This window comes from Lepisosteus platostomus, chromosome 4 (assembly GCF_059453375.1).
Source record: "Lepisosteus platostomus isolate fLepPlt1 chromosome 4, fLepPlt1.hap1, whole genome shotgun sequence".
NCBI lineage: Eukaryota > Metazoa > Chordata > Actinopteri > Semionotiformes > Lepisosteidae > Lepisosteus > Lepisosteus platostomus.
This window is the reverse complement of record NC_142614.1, coordinates 72,204,448-72,227,713: the sequence shown is the minus strand read 5'-3', so window position 1 is coordinate 72,227,713 and position 23,266 is coordinate 72,204,448. Positions and strand designations below refer to the sequence as shown.

The following is a 23,266-nucleotide window of genomic DNA, read 5'->3' as shown; positions in this document are numbered from 1 at the left end:
TAATAACTAAATAAACAAATCGGGAAAAATCATGGACAAAAGATTGTGTTTAACAAAACCCACTCATTTTTGCCATATTTTGAAATCTTTCTCAATTTCATTTCTGAAATACAAATAAATTCACGGTTGAGGCTTGTAGTGAAATAAAGGTAGTTCTTCATTTGTGGAGGATATTCTTACACGGTTTCTAACCAATATCATGTGTTGGTTGTCACATTCTGAGAAAGAGTTACATAAAAGAAGCAATATAGCATCTCACTTTTAATCTCACATTCGCTTTGATTTACTAAACTGATTATGACATGGCTACAGGAGAACAAGGAGGTCAGCTCTGAGGTCATTTAAGAGTTTGTATGTTTATTGTTTGCCTATACCTAACATGTCATGACACATGCTTACCTGGCATATGAACCATCTCCCCTGACGATGGTATCTCTGGGTCAGTGCTATTATCTTCAAGAAGTGGTGGCATGCCTTCTACAACAGTCTCTCTGTGGGTAATGTCTTCATAGTCTTTTGTAAGTGGATATTGAGTTGTTTCACCTGGCCAGCCGGGCGGTGAAACTGAGGTTTCTGCTTCTCTGTCTTGCGTGTGGTGACTATCTGGGTCAGGTTCAGATTGTATGCTGGACCCTGAAGGTTCGATACCTGGAGATGCAACTGTAGAAGACAAGTCTATGCTGTGCATCAGAGAGGGCGTTTGAGTATGTGTGGGCTCCACATCTGTGAAATAGGTGACTGCTCCCTCTAATTCTTTAATCTTGGCAGTGGGGGATGCAGATGAATCTTCTCTGTCATCTTCTTTAGGAGTGGTTTCAGATCCTGCAGTTTCAGGTCCTGTATGCTCTTGTTCCTTGTCACCCACTGCGGGCACTCCAGGTTCCTGCACAACGGATGATACCGAGGGTGACTCTGCAAAGATATGGAAATCTCTAGAGGTGGCAGACACAATGGCATCTGTGCTTTCCTGTGGTATAGGTGGTTCTACAGTTGATTCTTCTCTAATTTTTATATTTTCTTCAAGTATCCAATCTGTAGGTGGCTTCTGGGATGAGCTTTCTTCAGAATTAAGTTCCTCAAAGGAGCTTTTAGATGGACTTATCCCAGACTCCGGGAAGATGGTGGTTCTTAGATGAATAACTAGTTCAGGGTCTTCAGATGAATCAAGTATTGGATGGACACCTGAAACGGTTTCTGACGTTGTAGACTCTTCCTTATCAGACAATGAAGAAGTTGGGGACGGAGTAATTTCTTTTTCATGAAGGCTGGTATCTGCCTCATGTGATATTGAAACAGCAAGATCTTCTGTAGAGGGATGGTGTGCTACATCAGGAAGTAAAGTTGTTCCCTGGAAAGATTCAGTGACAACAACATCTGAGTCCTTTAGAGAATATGCATCAGAAGGTGTGGATGGTAAAAGAGTGCTTAGTTCTGCATCTTCTCCTTCAGCTGTAAATGTATCAGGCACTGTCTCATCTTTCAGTGTGTGCTCCTTTACTGTTGCCTCTTCATCCTCATATGTTGTCTGTTCAGACTGAAGTATGGGAGTAACTGTTGTTTCAGAACTAATAGCTTCAAAATCCCATAGCCTTGTTTCAGAGACAGGGGTCTTAGAAGTGAAAATCCCATCGGTAGAGCCTTCAAAATCTTCCCGTGTCTGTGAGGTCTGTGGAGTAATAGTCACTGGCGTTACTCCTCCTGCTTCCGCAGTTAAAATAAAAGGTGAATAAGGTGGGGAAGATTCAACCACTGGCTTCTCAATTTTAATGTCCACATCAATGATAGACTCTTCAGTTGAGAAATCGTGAACTTTTGCATTGTCATGTGTTACACCACTTGTCACTGTGGAGAAAATCTCATCTTCATTTAGTTCCTCTTCAGTGAAAATAATGACTGATGAAGTAGTTTGTTTTTTCTCATAAGGTTTTGTGGTAGCAACGAATTCCTTAGTGCTGGATTCCACCTGTCCGCTTGTTGGGCTTGAATGTAACACTCCGTGCTCATCAAACTGCTGATACACCACAGAAGAAAATGGGGAGGGAGCAGTGCTCTTTGTGTCATCAGAAGCAGAGGCCAGAACCTCACCTACAGTATGTTCATCTACCATCACAGAAACATGGGTCTCAGCTGGAGGAGCGGTGCTGCTGGTTACCGATTCAGGGGGAAAAAATTCCTCATCTGTGTAAAATGTACTAGAGACTGTTGGTGTGGGAAGAACAGTACTCAACAATGTAACGGATTCCATTTTTGCTGGCTCTTCACCAGACCCAACACTCTCTAGATCTGTTTCCTCTCTCTGCGATGTTTCAGCTTGTTCCCTTTCCCTTTGTGTTACTGTTGTATCTGGCAGCGGAGAGTCAGTTAGGAAGCTCAGCTTAGTGGGGGTCTCAGGACTTTCATCACCTGAGGCAATAGTAAGAGCTTTACTAGTTACCTCCACATGATCACCATCACCGGAAAAATCTCTCTCTGGGATTATAAACTCATCTTTTGAAGGAGTAGTGGCTTCCTGTCTTGAGGGTTGAGCAGTGGAAACATCAGTCGTTGTGGTAAGAGAAGGAGACAAACTGGGGCTTCTGAGAATTTCAGCAGAAGACACTTTCTGTCCAGAGCCTTCAAATTCTACTGTGTCTAATGGTTCCAATGGGCCTTTAGAATGAATTTCTCCAGAGATCTCCATTGAAGTGGAGCTCAAGATCTTGCTAACATTGATTGAAACTGAAACAGGTGAAAGTGTGGTATCACCATCAGCTATAATGGCTTGCTCTTCTCTGCTATCTGCAGGTGATGCAGTGCTTTCTTGTTTTTCTTCATGTTTAGGGAATACACTACTTGTAGTTGGAAGCTGAGTGTGCGTCTGTGCAACAAAACTAGTGGCTTCAGACCTGTCCTCCTCTGCGTGCATGTCTTCTGTTTTGGACAAACTCGTGGTATCTTTATCTGAGAATCTGTCATGGGAAATGGTTGTCAAGGTAAATATTTCAAAGTAGGAATCCTCTCCAGAGATTGTTTCTCCTGCACCCACTAATGACACAGAACTCTCATCTTTTGCAGTTTCTGTTTTATTCTCTGGACCTGCTGTTGCTGTTAGAATAGGAACAGTAAATGTCTGAAAGGGAACACTTTGGTGACCCTGCGTTCCTGTAAGAGTGGATGTCTCTGTGGTTTCTGTGGAAGACCAAGTGACATCCATTCCAGAGGAACCCTCCCCTGACAATTCATCTGTCTCAGAAGGCATTAAAGGGACTGAGGCCTCAAGCACACTAGTGTCTTTAGTTTCAATGCTGGATAATGGGGACTCTGTTGTTGCAAAGGCTGTGGTGGAAAGGGGTTTCTCTGTTACTGTGCCATCTTCCATTGTATAATCCCCATCAGTTGTCTGTGCATCCTGAGCTGTTGTGCCTTCATACGTTTCCGGTAAACTGTAATCAGGCACAGTTGATGTCTCTAGCACACAGTTTTCAGTTCCCAAGTGTGACATGTCACTTTCTGCGGGGGACACGCTCACAAATTGGTCACCTCTCGCTTCCTCAGCAGCCTGGTGCTCTGTCTCAAGTGTCACCAGATGTTTTCCATTGATGAAGCTCAGTACTGGAGTGCTCGTCACAGCAGAAGAAGAGCCATCTGTCTCCCCACTCCAGGGTAAGATAGGATCACCTTCGACAGAACTGGGGATGGGCTCATTGGGTACTGATGGGACCATGAGTTCAGGAATCTGAGGAGGGGACTCAGACTCTGAAGATCTTGGATATGCAATACCACTGGGTCCATCAAGCAAGTTTAAAAGAGGATCAACTGCAAGAAAAAAATGCATGTATTAATGAATGACAGATAATGAAAAACAGATCTTTAAGAATTTGAAATAAGTGGCGGGAAGAAAGTCAGTATTAATCAAACATAACTATACTGAAATTGTATTAATTAATGAAATGATCAGTCTCATGTGTGTATCAAAGCTACACCTTCCTTGGTTCCGAAAACATAATTGCACTGAGCTAATCATCCTGTAAGGTCAGAGCACAGCATGTTCGCTGTTCTCATGCTGAGCCTAGTTTTATCTCAATCCTCTAACGAGATGAAAGAGCAATACAGCTGATCCCTTAGTTACATACACAATACAATAAAAAATCTGTATGATTAAAAAAACTATAACAAGCAACAACAGGGAATGTATTTCAATGTCTTTCTTGTGTAAATAATACTATGATGCTTGTTTGCAAAGTTATTTAATGAAAAATGGTGCAAGGACTAGTTTTCAATTAGTAATCATTAGTTTTTGCTGTGAGTCTCTTAGCAGCAGTACAAACATAGTACAGTATGTTAGGATTTAAAACACTGACCTCTTGACCCCTAGATTCAATGTAAACAGCTCATGCTCAGACTGCTGGGCTACTGAAAGTCTGCACAGTTGTATTTGTTTCTTAATGCTAAAGGCATCCATAATGCTAACTCAAGTCAGTGTCCAAAGATGTAAATATTTCAATTAAAACCATTTAGCTCAAATGACAAACTGATCGAAAAGACACATGAATTGACAAAACTGGTTTATCAGCTAAACCTGACTGCTTGGTTTTCATATCATGTGAGCTTATGACTTCATTGAATTCAATGATTGATTTGGTGTATTTTATTCCCACATTTTCTAACAGCTTTTCGTTTAAAGCAACAATCCTTCTATGAAAAGGAGAAATAGCGATTCTTTATACTGTACGTTACACAACAATGCTGACATTCCAATGCAATAAATACAGTTCTATCATTTGACTAAACATGGTCAGACAGTCTGACTGTAAGCTTAGCTTTTCAGATTATTTCATTATTTCATTGTACCTCTGCAGCTACACTATCTTACTTGTGTCTCACCCTTTTTGATGGTTACCAAGAATGATAAAATGTATTGTAAAAGTATATTTGAAATTGAACGATACACCAGAAAATGTCTAAGTTCTCTTATCACTGACAGACCGCACAATAGGCTGTTTTTTTATTCAAAGCATGAATTTCAGTTTTATGGTTTTAATTCGATACTGTGTGGACTATGTCTACCTATAATATAGACTGTACTGTTAATGGTGTAGAACATATGCCTACAAAATTAAACAGAGATGGCTCAACAGGTTCCTTTCATATGCATTCCTTCTTATGTTCTTAATTTAAATGTACAAGACAGCTGATAAAGCATTATGAGAGAGAACTACTGTACAGCAGTTAATAAAAACACATTAGCTTAAAACAAATCTGTGTTCAACTAGAAAATCCACATTTTGTTGCTTACATTTCCATACACAGATTATGACACAATGTGTTACAAAGAGGACTGTTATATTTCATTAGTAGACTATAGGAAGTAGAGGCAGGGTGGTATTTTAAAATTTGGAAATGTGCTAAAAAATAATGGTTATTTGCATTTTGTTATTTTCAAATGCTTAAGAAACACAGAGTTAAACTGAATTTACTGAAACTTGAATGCACATTTCTGTGACTTAAAAATACTAAGTACTGTATACATAACTAACAATACTTTTAATGTATTTGTGTCTTAGTGTTTCATCTGTATTTTGCTATAGTATGTTCAGCTGTTCTCTAACAGGGAACACTTATCGCCAAAGATTCAGTGAAACGTCTTTAGTTTTCACACATTTGTGAGATGGCAAGTATGAAAAACAGAAATTTAGACGCTTGCTATCCTTTGCAGGAACAAATCCTTTTTTGAAAAAAACATCTGAGTCTCATTCTCACCCAGAGTTCACTTATTGAAATTTTCATTTTAAGCATTCATAGAGATATTTTGCAGTATGGTGGGTCTTCTGATGAATATCTTCGTGTTTTTATCTTTAATGGTAATAACCTTTATGACTTCATCACAGCTGCAAATCAGTAGTTCTTAGGTAGAATAAGAAACAGTAATTATGCTAACATTTCATTTTGTGCACCTTAATACAATGTCAGAGACAATGTCACACCAGGAAATTAACCTTAATTATTTGCTTTGTCCTTCAAACATCTGGACATAGGACAAATTGTAGCATACTAGTGTACAATATTTGAACAACACCTGGGATTACCCTTTATGACTTCTTTTCCATCCAAGAGTTGAAATGAAAAGGCTCGTTCAGGCATATGCAATTAATTTCTCCTTTTCCATACTATTCGGCAGATTCTGAGCATACAACCACAGAAACATAAGGCTACAATTGTTGGGCAAATGTTGCATAAGACATTTCTATGTATTATTGGGATGGTTTCTTCATTCTAAAACTTGCAATACATGCCATCCCCTTAATAGAAACACAGGCAACCCCAAAGCAGCATTTGTATGGTAACCGGATCCTTAGAAAGTGAAAGCTGGGCAAAACTAATTAGCTGAGGTGATTAGGTCGTTGATTGATGATTGAAAGGGCTTGCCATTTGCCCTAAGGATATTTCTTCCTCTTAGTTTCTGCATTCAGCCAAACAAACACACTTTTGTTTAACTTGCAGTCCATGGGCAACCCTAAGACCTTACCTAACCCTGCAAACTTCACATCCTTTTTACATGAGATTCCTTAACCCTCAACCACAGAGCTATAACTTTAATTGCACACACACTGCAGTACTTAACAATACAATAAAAATAATGACCTTTATCGATGCAAACATTATCAAGCATTACAGGTGCAGAGATCCGCACAGTATGTCTATTGTGATGTGTTGTACAGATACTTCTGTTCGTAAACCAAATATTCATCCCCTATCTTCTCTTATAATTTAGATAATCTCCAGATCTATTATTATCTGAAATTAAACACAAATATCTGGAGCAAGGTTTAGTCAGGGGAATTAAAGTGCATGAATCGGCAAATTCACTTCTCTGCCCAGAATTATCTCCAACAAAACGTAAAAGAGAAAATTGTACATTGAATCTTCTAGATGAGAATGCATCGATTGTTTGTTTCTGAATACAGTATTTAAATGATAAACTCTTAACAGAGAACACAGTGGGATAGTGTCACAGTAGAAAGGTAAACGTTTATGAAAATGTAATATTTAAATAAAATGTTCTCATCATTTAGTCCTACACAGAGCTACCAGAGTTAGTTAGACCACCCTGGGACACTGTGAAAACAGACATCTGTTATTCCCATTGAAAAGAGAACATGCCTCCATTTTGTCATTCCGTAAAGTTCTTGGACTTTATCATTTGCATCTGTGAAAGGACAGAGTGTTCCTGATGCATTTTACATTTGAGATTGCTTAAGGAACAACAGGGGCTGTTTCTAAAGTTATTATTTACTCAGAATTTGGACTCATTCGAATGCAATATAAAACAAGCACGATGAACATCTTCGTGTTTTTGTCTCATGTGACAGTAGTAATTCTTTCCCAAAGTGGGTGGCATTTGTCAGGAAGCACAAAAAGGAAATCTAGTCTCAAACCCTAAACAAGTCCACATCTGTATCCCCAATTCACTAACAAAGGATATTTATTCATCTTGCGTTCAGTTATGAAGTGTAACTGTTCCCACAAGCTGTAGTCTGAAAAGATTAGTGATTCTAAATTTGCAACACCTGCATTGGTGGATTTTACAGATGCAGACACCTGTTTTAGGCTGTACTAGCCTGGGAACGGTAATGAAGAGACCCATATGATTACAAATAGCCACTTACAGAAAGCTTAGTGCCATATTAAGCATCTGTTCAAATAAGACATGTCAAATGGGAGCAAGTTAGGACACAGACTTGGAGGGAAACAAAGCGGTTCACAGTGTCTCTCACAATTACCTTTTATGTGATAATGATTACCTCAACCACACAATACTTAGTCTTTGTGAAAATCAAAATTTTCAGTATTTTCAGGAGATGTAGGAAATTATTTATAATTTATTCTTATTCTGTCTTTTTTAAATGACAAGATAGCACATTTGACAGTCTGCAAACTGTCATATCCCCCCCCCACCATTTACAGGTTAGGATCACAAAAACCTCTTACATGATATGCAAAGTGACCAGATACCAAAAACCTGTAAAAGCTTTGTTGAATAAAAATGCTGATTTTTCAGTTCATAGTTTTATTGAAACAGCAGGAGGTAATTCCTAATGGTCATCTGATTCCGTAGTTTTGGAAAGTAATCCAATTAATAGCTTGAGAGAACAGTAACTGAAGTTATCTGCCATACACACCATCAAAGCATTACTGTAACTAATAAAGATTATACTGAAAATCTGTATAAATTGAAAAAATATTTCCAATTTATAAAATTATAATATATACATTATTTACAATTATAAATTATTGCATCTATGTAACACTTCTCATTCCAAAGGATCTCATAGTGCTTTCTGTACAGTAGGGAACCCATATCATCTACCACTGAAGTGCAGCACCAACCTATAGTAAGTGACACACAGAAGCCTTTATTCATCAGTAGCCCCACTATGCAGCAGTGCACTAAATAAGTTCTGTCAGCTCTCATTAAGTCCCTCTCAGTTATAAAGCATACCAAAGGTAAACTCAAATAGGCTCGCAAATATGCTTGCAAACATGGACTTAATTGAAGGCTTTTCCCTAAAATGATACTTGGATGTGTACCTCAAATCAATAGATGCATGAAAAGCCTAGCGTTTTAACAGTTCAAGCACTTAAACGTGTTAAGTTAAAATTAAAGCGCTGACATTAAAACGTGTTTTAGACCAAACAAAGGCTGCCCGAGATATTTTTTCCATGTGGATATGCATACTGAAAATGCATCCAGGCCTTACAAACATAGGACTTACAAACACTCCTTGGCATCAGTCTACTGAAACATACAATATTACATTTTTCAATTGATTGCAGCCAAAAGTTTTTACACAAACTCAGTGCTTCTTTTGAGAATTTTAATTTGTTCACACGAAGAGAAGGTTGATTTCTGGCACCAAGGACACCAACAAAACGTAATTACAGTATGTGGTAGCAATGTGGAATGCAACTATTGAAATGCAAAAAATCAGCAATTAATATGATTACAACCAACTCAGTGACTTGCCAGGACCCATTCAAATGGGTTGGTGTGCAAACGTTTTTGACATGTTAAACATGATCAGGAGTTGCAATATACTGTATGTATGTTTAGGGCACTGATTTTTTTTCTTTTGTAAATTTAGTATCAGCATTCGATCTTCTTACCACAGATGTGGAAAAGCCAGCTGTGTGATTTCCACATCTCAGTCCATGGCTATGAACCTCGTGACAGCACACAGGGAGAATGAGGAAGTGTGTGCAGACTCCTCCAACCTGCACATCTTCGAGCCACTCAACTTTAACACATCACAGGCTTATTCAGTCTGGAGGTTCAGAGCTGCTTGGAGGAGGTGCTGTTCTCAGCAGCAGCACACCATACTGCTCATGCCTGCTAGCACCTGGGGAGGCCAGAGGAGTTGCTAAGAGATGGACGGCCACATCCCCCACTATCTTCAGCAGTGCTCAGTCACTGGTGTAGACTCCCAGTCCCATTCAGCTGGTGACAGTTGGTCCCAGCAACATCATACGTCTCAGTCAAATCTAATTGACTCATTGTTAGGTGTTCCTTACTTATTCCTCTCTATGCATCCAAACAAACTAAAGACTACATTTTGTTCCACAAAATACAAATCTATCAGGAGAGCATAAAATAAAATGACTGAAATGTCTACAAAAAAATACCATAGAACTGCGCTTGTGTATACAGACAGAAAAGCATCGAGTGAGAAGAGCAGAACAACAGTGTCACAGTCTTTATAATGATTGTACATCTGATTGGGAGACTTTTTAACTCATAGCGTCAACTTGGAGAAATCGCATTTCACAAGAGTTAAAATGCTGATGTGTAGCACTACTATGCAACATACAAGAGTCATTCGGCAGCACAGATATTCATTTGCATTTACAAAACGAACACGTCCAATAAAAAGCATTAAATTCTTCTAAGAATGTCTTTTGTCAAGATAAAGTAACATTTTCCAGGGAGTAACCTTTAACAAATAGGCTCCATTAGGCATGAGAAGCACCAGGAGGTTCCATCTGTAAATTCTCAGCTACACTTACACACCTCATGCACCAGAACACTCATAAATGGTGTCTCTCTGGAGCTGTTTCCAATAGGTAAGCAATCTCCACAGAGGTTCTCATTTTAAAATGACATCATGTCTGACGTGGCATCCTGCTGACAGTGCCAACACACATCTATATTTACACAGATAGGAAGCCAAAGTTTTTGAAAGCAGGCTACAGGCCAGACAAAATACACAGAGGCAACACATTATTATTTCTACACAGCCGTGCGATAATTTTACCAGACTCAACACCAGCCAATCCAAGAAGTGTCACGCTTGCCGCTGTCCATTCTGATACAAACTGTCCCAGTCCAGAGACATCAAGGAGGTGTCTGTCGGTCAAAACCCTATCAAACCAAACAAGCACTGCACTGTGGTGTGCTGTTACTTTACTACATAGGAATCTGTGATTCAGTGCTTTATTTGGCAGCTCTGATGTGACCATTACAACCAGAACACAGCTGAAGGGAATACACTATGCAGACATTGCAGTCACCTAACAACATCCACATACTGTATGCATGCCAGCTCAGTGACACACATTTGAGCCTCACAGGTACTTCTATAACATAAGAGTATAGACTTTTTCAGACTGGGGTGATTACATACACTGCTAAGAAAGGAACTTTAGATGTTGATATTTTTCTACTCTTTTCAGTGTTCCTTGACTTTTATGCAGAAATAAAATATGCAGTACGCCAATTTTTTATCCTAAGCCTTCTAACTTTATGGATGTGTAGAGCCGAACAACTGATGTTAACGATGACGAGCACATTGTAAGAGTAGTGAACCAACCTGCTGTTAAGAGCATAAAAAGATAAGAGAAGTTGCAAATGAGAGGAAGTAATTTGGCTCATTAAGCTCATTTGGTAGTAGGTATTTAATTGATCCAAGCATCTTATCCAACTGGTCAATTGTGTACATTATTAACTTCATCACAACATGCTACAGTAATGGAATGGGTAAAAATTTTGGAACATGTACAGTATCAAATCCTTGTTAACATCAAGTCCACTAACTTTTGATTTAAATTATATTGTCAACAGAGGGTCTGCAGTGAAACCTATATAATAACACATCATAACATCACTTTATTAGCCCTATACAATTTCTTGCATTAGGAATTTGTCTTTTCGCATACCCCAGCTTCCTCTCCATGGCTACTAGACCTACAGCCTAGTAGCCAGTGTGGCCACTGTTGGAAACAATACAAGCTATATGATACATCTGATTCTGTCCTATTCCTCTTGCAGACCCTGGAAAAGGAAATAACTGTTCCTAAATACCATGTTTTCCCAGTTCATGGCATAAGTTCAATGGATGGACTTAATTCCGGCTTGAGAGCCATGCTAGGCGTTTACATTCACATCTCGCAATACAGCCTTTGTTACACAACTAGCATGAGGACACGTGTTGTCCTGGTGGAAAGTTGTCAGATCAGGGCTGCACGTGAGGTCTCAATACTTGGTCAATGTAGCTCTATGCAGAGAGATTGATCACCATCAGTCATTACAAGGGGAGTTCTGTAGTGAAGTGTCTGATCCAAACCACACTTGGACCTCCCGTCAACTAGTCTTCTGCATTCACAAATTAGCATATCATTCTGCATGTCTGCCCCACGCTCACTGACGGCCATCAGGATGTCTACACACGGCCTTGATTCATCACTGCAGTGGACTCGACTCCATGGCTGATGGATCCACTGCAAGTGTTGCTCCAACAAAGACAGCACAAAGAGGCCGGGACTCCGGGGTTACACCCCTACTATCAAGAAATGCCCCAGGATTTTCTTTGACCACAGAGAGTCAAGACCTCAGTTTTACGTCTCATCAGAAGGAAGGCGCCTTTTTATAGTATAGTGTCCCTCCTCACTATACTGGGGCATTAGGACCCACACAGACCACAGGGTGAGCTCCCCCCTGCTGGCCCCACTAACACCTCTTCCAGCAGCAACCTTAGTTTTTCCTAGGAGGTCTCCTATCCAGGTACTGACCAGGCTCACACCTGCTGAGCTTCAGTGGGCTGCCAGCTGTGAGCTGCAGGGTGAAAGGGCTGCTGGCTAACTGTACAAAAACGTGAGAACTGTCCAAAATTATCATTTTGGTTTCACACTACAATAAGTGGCTTTCAAATTTCAAGAAAAAACACAACAGTAGGACTGACAATCTGTAAACATACCCTAGAAAAAGGCCTTAATGAGATAAGAATCCTAAGCCAAATATTAAAGCAGAAGAGTGGATCTCTTCCAATGTGCAAGACCTCGATGACTCAAAATTAAATCTAATTATTGAAAAATAATGCCAAAAGTCTGAGCATACAGATTTTATGACTACAATTAAGTAGAGTGCGAGGTTGTGAGGTGCACTTAACTTTGTTTAGCATTGTTATATTTTTTTTTCAGTTTTTATGTCTTCTGATCGATGACATCGGTGTGGAAAACCATCTTGTGCAAGTTATCAACACTGCTGAAACAAAATAGTCCTGAGTCCTGAGGGCAAGGACTTATATAACTGACCTACAATTTTTTGTATATCATCCTGAATTTATATCTGCATAAACTGGGATGTTCTTTACACTTGCAGTTGTACAAACTGTCCCATAAGCTGCAAAAAAACCTGGGTAAATTAATTTAAAAAATGCAGAATAAACGCTTGCATTTTACAGCAGTAGGTGTCAGAAGAAATCAGGGGAAATATTAATGCCCCTTCAATAGGACACACAATTATACAGTATAAATCAGGGGTTTTCTAATCCTGCACTTTCATATGATCTTTTGAATGTATGTTATTGTAGCACATACTCAACATTTTGTCTCCATGTGTGCAAAGAAATGACCAGGCACTAAATTAAGACACATTCGTACACTGCTGGCTCTGCTAAAAGTCAACAAAGGGTAATGTCAATAAAGAAAGAGAAACCTAGGAGCCCATTGTGGATCTCCATGAGTCTGTAAAAGAATGTTCTTCCTCAAAAGAGTACAAAGCAATCTGCTTAGGAATCTGCTGCTTTTGTGACTGATTTAAACACCTCATTTATGTCCTGTTGGTTCAAGCCACAGGGCACATCTGTGTCCTCTTTAAATTGGCAAAAAAAGTTTTTTTTTTTTATCTTAATGCTTTGCAAACTGTTAGAAATTAAAAAACTTTATTACTACACTGCTAAGATTAGGTACAGTTAGGAAAAATTGAAAAGACATACTGCAGCAACCATTAGGCATACAATATCATACATTTTGGAAAGAACAGACTTACTGTATTCTTTTGATGTGTAATCTATCTCTGATACGTTTAATGGAGGTTAATATAATCTTCATGATGTAGATTTACGATGAGTAAACTATTGCAGATATCTGAGAATCCTACAGTACTGTAGATCTGTTCTGATACTCAGCACATGGAAAACTGTGTTCTAATATTTTCAAATAAACTTTTCAAGAATGAGACCTACCAAGTGGTATATTGGATTCTGCATATGGTGGAGTGTTTTGATTAGGTGGCTCTATGATCACAGTCTTGGTGCCACAGATGAAAAATCTCTAGAATTCTTTTGATCATTTTTCTTTATCAACTCCTCAGTTATTTACAGCCCTGAGAACTAGTAGTGATAAGGGACACATGGTCTCAGAAAAAGCTGTATTTATTTAAGAGGGACTGGGTGTGAAATTCCCTCTAAATGACCTTAAACTAACAAGAGATTGGTTTTATTTTTTTTTAGCAGAAAACACTGTTAATCATGATTGGTATGATAAAATGTTGCTACTGTTCAGAAATGAAACAATAAAGTATTTTGAATGTACACTTCCAGAATACTAATATTAGCTCTGTGCCACTTCATTTGCAACTATTTGAATAGTTGGGAATAGCAGGGAATCACACAGCTGAATTTAACTCACTAGGGGCATCTTGGCTTATACCACAGACATTTGCCTTGTAGAAGCATTTGTTTGGTCAGCTAAGAACTGGCATTTAATAATATATCATACCACTAGAAACACAATGCAGTATGATTAATAGGACAATTGCAGAATTACATGTCCTTAATTCCATGGGCATCAGAATGTGTGCCATACACATACAATATGATGGTGAAATGTTTGTTCTAACATATGCATATTTATTACCACTAACACTCTTCCAATAGTATTTATGCTGCAGAATTGTATTAAACTGTTCAGCAGTGTAGCAGGATTGTCCACATAGACCCACCACTAATTCCTTACTAAGAAAACATTCTTTGGACTTATATTTTGCATTTTAAAATGATTTAGTATTTTATCTCTGAGTAGCTGAAGTATTTTTGCCAAGTGTAAAGTGGAACTGCAGTGAATCATCTACTATACGGTATAATCCCTTCTGTCAAAGCAATGGGGATCTGTAACACATAGATGACAAGTTAAACTATATGTGTGAAGGGTGCTTGCTGGCGAACTCAAGAGCATACACAGCATCACTTCCTAGAGTGAAGTGAACTACACCATAACTACAGGATCTTCTGCTTCTATACAGAATTCTACACTGTCAAGGTTTCTATGGAAAGTGATACCATTCCTGTAACATGCTCAATGCCCTGTTAAATGTATACCTACAGTACATAAAACACACCATAATTCTAAAGGTATTCCATGTAAGACACATATATGCCCCTTTCACTGGACTACGTTAACTATGAAACAGCTGTTGTAGGCAAAAATGCTGAGGCTGCTTCTGTAGCTCTGCCTTTAGACTGTAAATGCAAAGAAGAACTAGAAGTACATTTACATCAGACATCTCTAGCCCAACTCCTGGAGAGCCCCATTCAAACAGGTTTGAGAAGTCGTCATTAAATTATCACTTTCTAAAGACTCTGAACAATTTAATGGTTTAATTTTAGTTAAATTCATTTGGATCAGAAACTGCCAACCACAAAGGACCAGAACTCCCTTAAGTGGGAACAAGTTTTGACATTTATTTCAAAATTTCAGGTTTTGAAATTGAAATGTTGAAGTTTATTATGAAAGGCTCTCAGGACAGCACAGTGTTACCAGCATTCACATATCAATTATCTCTGAAGCACAGACATTTCTGACTGCTTTTTATTCCAGGGACCGAGGACACTTCTTCAGGAACAAAAGGTCCCGATTTAGGCATTTCTGCTTTTTATTACAGGCAATCAATATTCCAATTCCTATATATGTGACCTCTTATTTAAAATTTAGACCTCAACATGCAAAGTCTCTTAAATACCTTAGAAAGAAGTGAGCAGAGCTGACATTAAAGACAATGTTATTTCTGTATCTACTCAAACAAAGCCATTTCTATTTGAACAGTATTGAAATTTTAGCTTTCTTGACTAAGGGTTTGGCTTGGTGGCAAATATTTAAAGATGCTGCATATTTTCTCACACCTCACCTCTTCTGGGAAGAAACTTGACAATTCAAAATCTGTGAAACCGGGGCTTAATTAGCAGCACTGTGTAGCCGCATACATTTAAATACATTTAAATAAATTTACACATAAAATGAATGCCCCTTTCCACAGCAAGAATATTTTCTGATTTAGAAATACACAATGTTAGCAAACTCTGACATGATTCTTAATAATAATAGTCTTATTAAATATGGTAGATACACAGAGAGTTACCATATATAAATGTGATAATAAAATATCCCATTTTAAATTTTTGTTTTCACAGCAATTATTTTAAAACTTCATAGTACCTAAGGACAGACTGTATATTTACAAACTTAATAAAAGTAAATTGAGAAATATGGCAAAGATGTGCTTCTTCCTTTAGTTTAGAAACTGGACAATTCTTGAAACCTTAATATAATATAAAAAATTATATGTTTGCCCGTTTATAGTGACTTTCATGATGAAAATGGCTTTGTTTGAATACCACGATGAGCAGAAGGATCTAGAAGGTTCCTAAAGTTTCACAATCAGGAGCTATCTTTTGTATGGTGAACAGCCAGACGTCAGATTCAGTAGTCAAATAATCAACTGCCAAGGTAAGCCTGTACATGTGAGATGCAGTTCTGTTCATGTGGTCATACTTGGATCACTATACAAGCCTCTGGGTGTGCGGTCTTCAAATTCAGTACCTTGGACAGTCCCAATCAACATAATGCTGTGATAAGTGGTAAGTCACCCACACAAGATCACTATACATCACACTAGATACTATGCATGCTACAGTAGCTACAGTATAACACTCCACCAGTTATACAGTAATTCCAGCGCAGGATGTAAGTCCATCACACAACCAGACATAATGACAATAAAGAAAAACTGCCCTTTTGTAAACTACAAGGAACTCCAAAACTACAAGGATCCCATCCTTCAGGACAACTGTAATGTGCTGTGCACTGGCAGTACTGTCAATTCACTGTTATAAATACTGCAATTGTTCCTGCACCATTTGAATGCAGAAATATCCCAGGTGATCATAATAAGAGTTACAATAATCAGGGTCATCTATAAAGTTGGGCTTTCTCAAATTCCACTTGGCCCTGTCTGTGAAAAATGTATGTGAAGCAGGAAATGTGAAACAGTATCATCTACAGCATTATCAAAATTAATAAAATTAATTCCTTTTGGTCTCCACTTTTGGTTAAAAGTACTCTGCTTCATTTTTTATAGGGGGGGATACATTTACACAAAAATCAAAATGAGTTCCTTCCCTTTTGTAACACAAACCTAATCTCTAATTAGTTGATCAAAGTTCCCAACAGCAGATCTTTTTTTTTTCCATAGTGACATTCTGTAAATGTAATATGAAAGGTATGGGTCACGGTTTCTATTTAAGTTGACATCTGCAGTAGCATGTTCAGTCACAACACTGACAGTTCCCTAATAGTCTTTGAAGGTGCGAGTGTTTGATCATTTTAGTGTTCACTTTACCGCATAAGATTCATAATGGTTTCTGGACAAACTAATTACAAGCCCCCCCAGCAGGGTGACAGTGAAACAGATCAGGCTGGAGAGTAGGGCTTCAGAGATATAACCCAATTGCTGTGCACATGATACTGCCATCTTTAAGTGAAACAAAAAGTTTGTGTTTTCTCTAAAAAGTAGTTTTTATATATCACAGTAGACTGAAAGGTTATTCAGATACCCCATGTGACTTTCTCTGTACATTTACCCTACAGAACACAGTCTAAGGGGAGGCTATTTTGAATTTTGCAAGCAGTTATCACTGCACAAGCATTGATGAGCTTGAGCATGATTCATTTCCATATTTTTACTGGCTTTTGGAAATCTGACATAGATTGAGAGATGAAAGTAGGTATAGTATAATAGGCATCACATAAATTATATAATACAAATACAGTTATTATACCTAAGTCAAACCTTTGATCATCCTAGCAATGGGTCTACAGTATGTATGAGGAAAATGAGCTGTCACACTGTTTTAACAGGCCCATTTGGAAATACCATCCTCAATTCTTTCTTCTAAGAATAACCCTGATATACAGCATTCGCCACAGACTCTAATACAAATATTCTAAACACACAGATAAAGGCATTGTGGTATAATATGTGAAATTCTAAAAAGTATTAGAAATTAGCATTAAAATATATTAATAGGACCTCACACAACACAACTAAGCTATATTGACTTTTTTGGCTTTTATTTTTCTGGATCAGAAAATACTTTATTTAAAATCTTATATAGCTAGCTAATTTGAAGTAAAAGTAACAGCATCAAAGACCATTTATTACAGGTATTGCACTTCATACAATCCCTTCTCCCTACTCTTCATACACTGCCCTCTATCCTTAAAGCAGAGGACAGAAGGTAGGACTCAGAGCACACATCAGCTCTCCCCCTGAGCGCAATGCCAGTCCATCACATAACTACAGAGAAAGAAAAGGCAGAATAGCTAATTAAACCTAGTTAACATTGAGAGGTGGCAAAAAAATCAGAACGCCCAGAGAAAACCAAAGAAAACACAGACACAACTCCATATACTAAAGACCAGAACTGAACTCACAGACTCAAGACCAGAACAAAACTCACAGGCCCAACATCAAACATACATATGCTATTCACACACATTTTGCAAACCCATTTGTAACCATCCAGACTTCAGTTTAGACATTGAATTCATAATGTGACCCTTTGCATCACTGAACCTACCTACTGTACAGGATGTCCAACATTTTCAGTGAAAAGGTGATACTAACAAGGCACAAGGGAAACAAAAAGCATCTTCATCAAATCGTATAACACAGACCTGTCTAAGCAGGGGGTGACAAGAAAAAAAAAAGCTCACCTGAGGCATTTTTCCCAAGAATTTCGACAATAATGACATTAATGCCATCGAACTGTGGATGTGTTTCATTTGCAGGGGTTCCCTGGAGCTCAGGGCTTGCTGTAGAATCCATAGCCTGAGCAGGCGGCGTTGGCTTCTCACCAGTGTAAGGTCTAGTGGCTGTTGTGAAGTATTCAGAGTCAATGTCAGGTACAGTGTCCGGGCCTACACCTTCCTCTTTTGGAGATTCTGGAAGTTTGGACTGTGACTCTTCAATTATGACCATGTCTTTTGTTGTGTCATCAGCTGCATCACTTTCAGTGAGGATTGGTGGCGTTTCAGTGGTAGTTTCTACTTTGGAATATGTGCTACTGTCTGGTACAGTCGTTACAGCTGACATTAAGAACACAGTTGATTGAGTGGTTGACACTTCTTCAGCATCTGCAGACCCTTCAGTCTGTTTGAAAACTATTACTGTTTGTCCTACATGTTGAACTGATGAAACAGTGTCTTTTGTAGGTTCAGAAATATCATCTAGCTCAATGATTTGCCCTGTTGTTGGAGAGTCCATTTCCTGCAGAGAGCTTCTAGTTTCTGACATAATTGTCTGTGTTTCTTTATCAGAAGGTTTTACTTCTTCATGTTTTGGAACAGTGGCTTCCTCGTGAAGATCAGGAGTATGCGTAATATAGTAACCTTTTGTAGATATGACTGATTGTGGTGTTGTGATATCTGTGGGAGATGCAGTGCTTGTTTCATGTATTATGGAACTTTCTTCCTTTGTAGGTGATCCAACTTCTATAGGCAGAAATGACAGAGTCGTGCTTTCTGGAAGTGTCTGAATATGTTCTGGAGTTGACATAGCAGAACCTTCTGCTGCATCTTGTTCCTCACTAGCCTGTTTTTCTCCTGGAAAAAGAGCAGCTCCACCTAGTGGCAATTTAGAAGGCTCTGGCAAAATGGTGATAGTTTCTGTAGATACATAATGTTTTGCAGATTCTGTAGGCTCAAACACAGAAGTAAATTTTTTTGTTGTGTCTTGCACATCTGTGGTATCAGAAGTAAGTTCAATATCTACCGTTGGAGTGAAAGATAAGTGGGTTGCTCTGGTGGTAATTAATTCTACATGTTTTGGTGAAGTTACATAAGAAGGGAAAAATGTTCCAGAGCCATTCTCATCATCAGGGGATGGTTGAGTGGGTGGTTGTCCCTCAACAAAGATTTCAGTTTCTACTTTATCCAGTGGAGTCATGGTCTGGTCAAAATCAGTTTCAGGGCTTGCTGTTGATTTGTAGTCTTCCAGAGTCTGAGTGGTTGTTACCTCCTTCTGCAGAATGGAGACTGTTGTATGTGTGACCGAGTCAATTTCAGAGCCAGTACTTCCTTCTTCATCTGTGACTGGTAGATTCATATATTTGACTGTGTCTACAATCACAATCTTCTCTGAGGCTGATGTAGGTGCAGTCTCTTTGCTGCTGACAACCTCTTTCACTAGGTCCTCACTTGTCTCAGTTGAAATGATATTGGTTGTGTTATGTACCTGGAGAGGGACACTAGTTTCTTCTGCAAATTCTGGCCTGCCAACCGTAAATGATATTACTGAGGATTTCAGAATAGTAGACTCAGTGGGAACCTCTTCTGTTGACCTTAGCTCAAAATATGTTTCTGGGCTCATGCCACTAGATTCCTCGGAAACACCTGACTGCATTATAGTGACCACAGGGGTCTTACTAAATAACAGTGTTAAAGGTGTAGAGGCCGCAACAGAAATCTCAGGTTGTTCAGTAATAGGCAAGTCCTTTAATTTCTCTGAGGTACCTGCTCCAGAGGTCTGAGCTACAGATGATGTAGATTCAATTGACTCTTCTGTGTCAAAATCTGTAACAGCAGATGATAATGTGATTTCTGGAGTAGTTATAAGATCAATTACAGTAGATGATTGCTCGTGCCCTAAATAATCATTTTTAGTTGTCTGTGATCCTACTGTAATGGGTTCATAAGTTGCTATTATTCCGTTTCTTTCTACGTGTGAATGATCAGGTTTGGCTTGTTGTGTAGGCCTTTTTATTTCTCTGACTAAAGATGTAGTCAGAGTGCTCTGGGAGTCTGCATCTGCAATGGCAGCTACTGTTGCATCTTCTTTATACAAAGGTGACCCTTCAGCTTCAGCTGTTAGTGCAGTGGGGTGAGCAGATGTTTTTTCTACCTCTCTGATCAAAGGTTGGTATTCGGTTATAAATGTGGACTTCACTTCACTTCCTGGAGGCTGGCTGCTGATAAGTCTAGTGGTTTCAGTGGGTACAGGAACATCGCCAGAGCCACTCAGCAATTCATCGGAAGGCTGGAAAGAGCTACTTAAATGTGAAATAGACATCGTAGTCACATACTCTTCACTCCTGCCTTGCTCGGGTCCTTCTGTGGCACCTACTGCATGAAGGACTTTTTCAGTCAGCTTGACAGACAATGAAGCATCAGGAGAAACAGATTCAGGTGCCACATGAACATTTTGTTGCGTGTGCGTCTCTGTGGAGGTTGTGCTTGCGAACGCATGAGGCACTGAACTAGCTTTGAGTATTTCACTCCCACTACCGTCTTTAGCTTGGTCGTCACCCTTCGGTTTCTGATCAGACAGGGAAGTAGGTGAGGAAAGGAGCTCAGAAATAGACACACTTTCAGTTTTATCTTCCTTTACAGAAGTCATTTGGACCTGCTGCCTTGTAAACATATCAGTTTCATTTTTTTCTGGATATTCCATTGCATCATCTTCAACATCGGATTGTGGAGGGAACGTTTTAATTGTGAGTAAACTTTGTAAAACAGGCAGCACAGGTGTAGACTGTAGATCGACATGGCCAGCAAACTCCGAAGTACTGACTGAATAAAATGTATCACCTCCTTGTGGGAAGGCCTGCAAAGGTATTTCAGTATTCAGGTCATAATCCACTACATTGTCCACTGTAGTCATGAATGGTGTTTCTGTTTTCTCTGTAAAAATGTCATCTGTTTTGACCACACCTGTAGCTGATGTGACTGTTGGTACTATCACTATCTCACTAACCTCGTCATGTTCGACAGGCCTGGCAGTGAACTCCTTGAACGGACTAGCCATGCTTGTTGAGAACATGGATGGTGAATCTGTGGCTGTTTCTTCACCAGTGACTGTTTCTTTGGCTCCAGCATCTTCAGGAAAACGAGTGAAGGTTTTTTCAGTTCCAGGCAATTGAGTTCCATCTGTTTTAGATTCTGGAGTAACAGAATAGGCCAAAGCGATGGGTGAGGAGATATCTTCATCTAATTTAGTGCTATCTCCTTCCACTCTTCCGTCATATGATGTAGGCTTCACAGTTCCTGCAGGAGCATAACTTACACCTGCATCAGTTTTTGAGTGGACCTCAGGTTCTGTATCAAATTCTTTCTCTGGGCTGGTGGATTCCAAAACTGGAGCCTTTTTTGTAGTTGTCTCCAACAATAGGACAGCTGAAGTGGACTTTGCAGGTGTGGATGATGATGCTTCAGAAAGGGTTATCCTTTGGGATGGTTGCATAACACCTTCCACGGTTAGCTCAACAGCAGTGGTTTCTTTTATGGGCTCTCTACCTGGAAAACAGGAATACAATCGATCCATATCAATTCAATGAAATATGAATATCCAACATGGTTTAAATATGCAAAGAATAACATCTGGTGTATTCCATGCCCTTTATAGAGTCAAAATAAAAAACACAGCAGTTTAGAAGCTATTTCCACACTTCTATTAAGGATCTAATATTTGAACTGAGTATGTTTGGGAAGAGGAATTTATCTGAAATGAAATAAACTGACAAAGCTTGATCAAAGTGTTTAATCTGCTGTTTACATTTGTAGTACAACAGATGCTAACAGTTTACATATACAGCGTTGAGAAGAATTTTTTTAAACCTAATAGTTTAGTCCACCTTCTCCTGTATTCCAGACCTAACATCTTATTAGATCTCCATTAAAATAATACCATCTGAAGATAACCTGATTCAAAACATAACACAAAGGCATATATCAGATTACTTAATCAACAAGATGATCAAACAGTAAATACAGTTGTGTGTATAAGTATGTGATGCTTCAGACTCACAAATTTGTGGGACCTCATTGTGCATCAACTAGACATTTCCTGTAACTGTTTATCAGTCTCTGGGCTTTTATAAATTTAAGCCCATTCTTCTTTACAGAACCACTTCAAATCAGTGACAGCTGAGGCTTCCTTGACATGAACAGCTCACTGCAGGTCCTAACATTTCAGTTTCTGTGTGCAGACTTTGACGTGGCCAAGGTGCAAAATGCAAAATGTTTCCTTCTTCAGCCATTCTGTTGTAGATCTGCTCGTGTGTGTAGGATGATGGTCTTGTGTGACCCACTTTTGGTTCAGCTTTAAACTGGACTGTCCAGGTGCTCTTTAGCAAACCCGAGACAAGCAGCAATGTTCTTTTTAGAGAGCAGTTGTTACTTCCTGGCTGTCTTGCCATGAAAAGCATTCCCGTTAAGTCCTTTCCAGACGCAAACACAGACACGCCCACACTCATGCCAGGGACAGTTTTCCCAGAAGCCATTTAACCCACTAGAACACGGGAGGAAACTATAGCAATGGAGTGCCTTTATTATTTAATATTGTATTAATTACAATACTGTTTATATGTCTGTTACTAGATGACTAATTTAGTAGATTATCAATTTACACCAGAAATGTTTTCTACCACAATAACGACTTTGACTTTTATTAATTCAGCTTAGTTTAGGAGAGAAGAAGTAAAGATCGTCATTAAGCAATCTTCATCAGAATCTTTACCAACTTGTGATCACAGCTATTCTACTGTACATGAGCTGCCAATCCGAAGCGTAGCTAATTCACCACATGTGCCAGTCAACTGTAATTAACTCACTGTCGAGTTTTCATTGTAATCAACACCTTTTGGTTGTCTCTTCACAATCAATCCAATCCATTTTTGTTCTT

At 38.9% G+C, this 23,266-nt stretch overlaps 1 protein-coding gene across 2 annotated transcripts in view; it reads right to left on the bottom strand.

Moving 5' to 3' along the window:
• Nucleotides 1-23,266, bottom strand: part of vcanb (versican b) — a 67,561-nt gene that overhangs the window by 19,107 nt on the left and 25,188 nt on the right. For both annotated transcript variants that reach the window (XM_088630638.1, XM_088630637.1), the window contains 2 exons: nucleotides 18,304-21,879; nucleotides 400-3,795 (listed from right to left, as the gene is read on the bottom strand). In XM_088630638.1, the coding sequence (XP_088486764.1) occupies nucleotides 400-3,795; nucleotides 18,304-21,879 (6,972 nt within the window). The remainder of the gene's footprint in view (nucleotides 1-399; nucleotides 3,796-18,303; nucleotides 21,880-23,266) is intronic.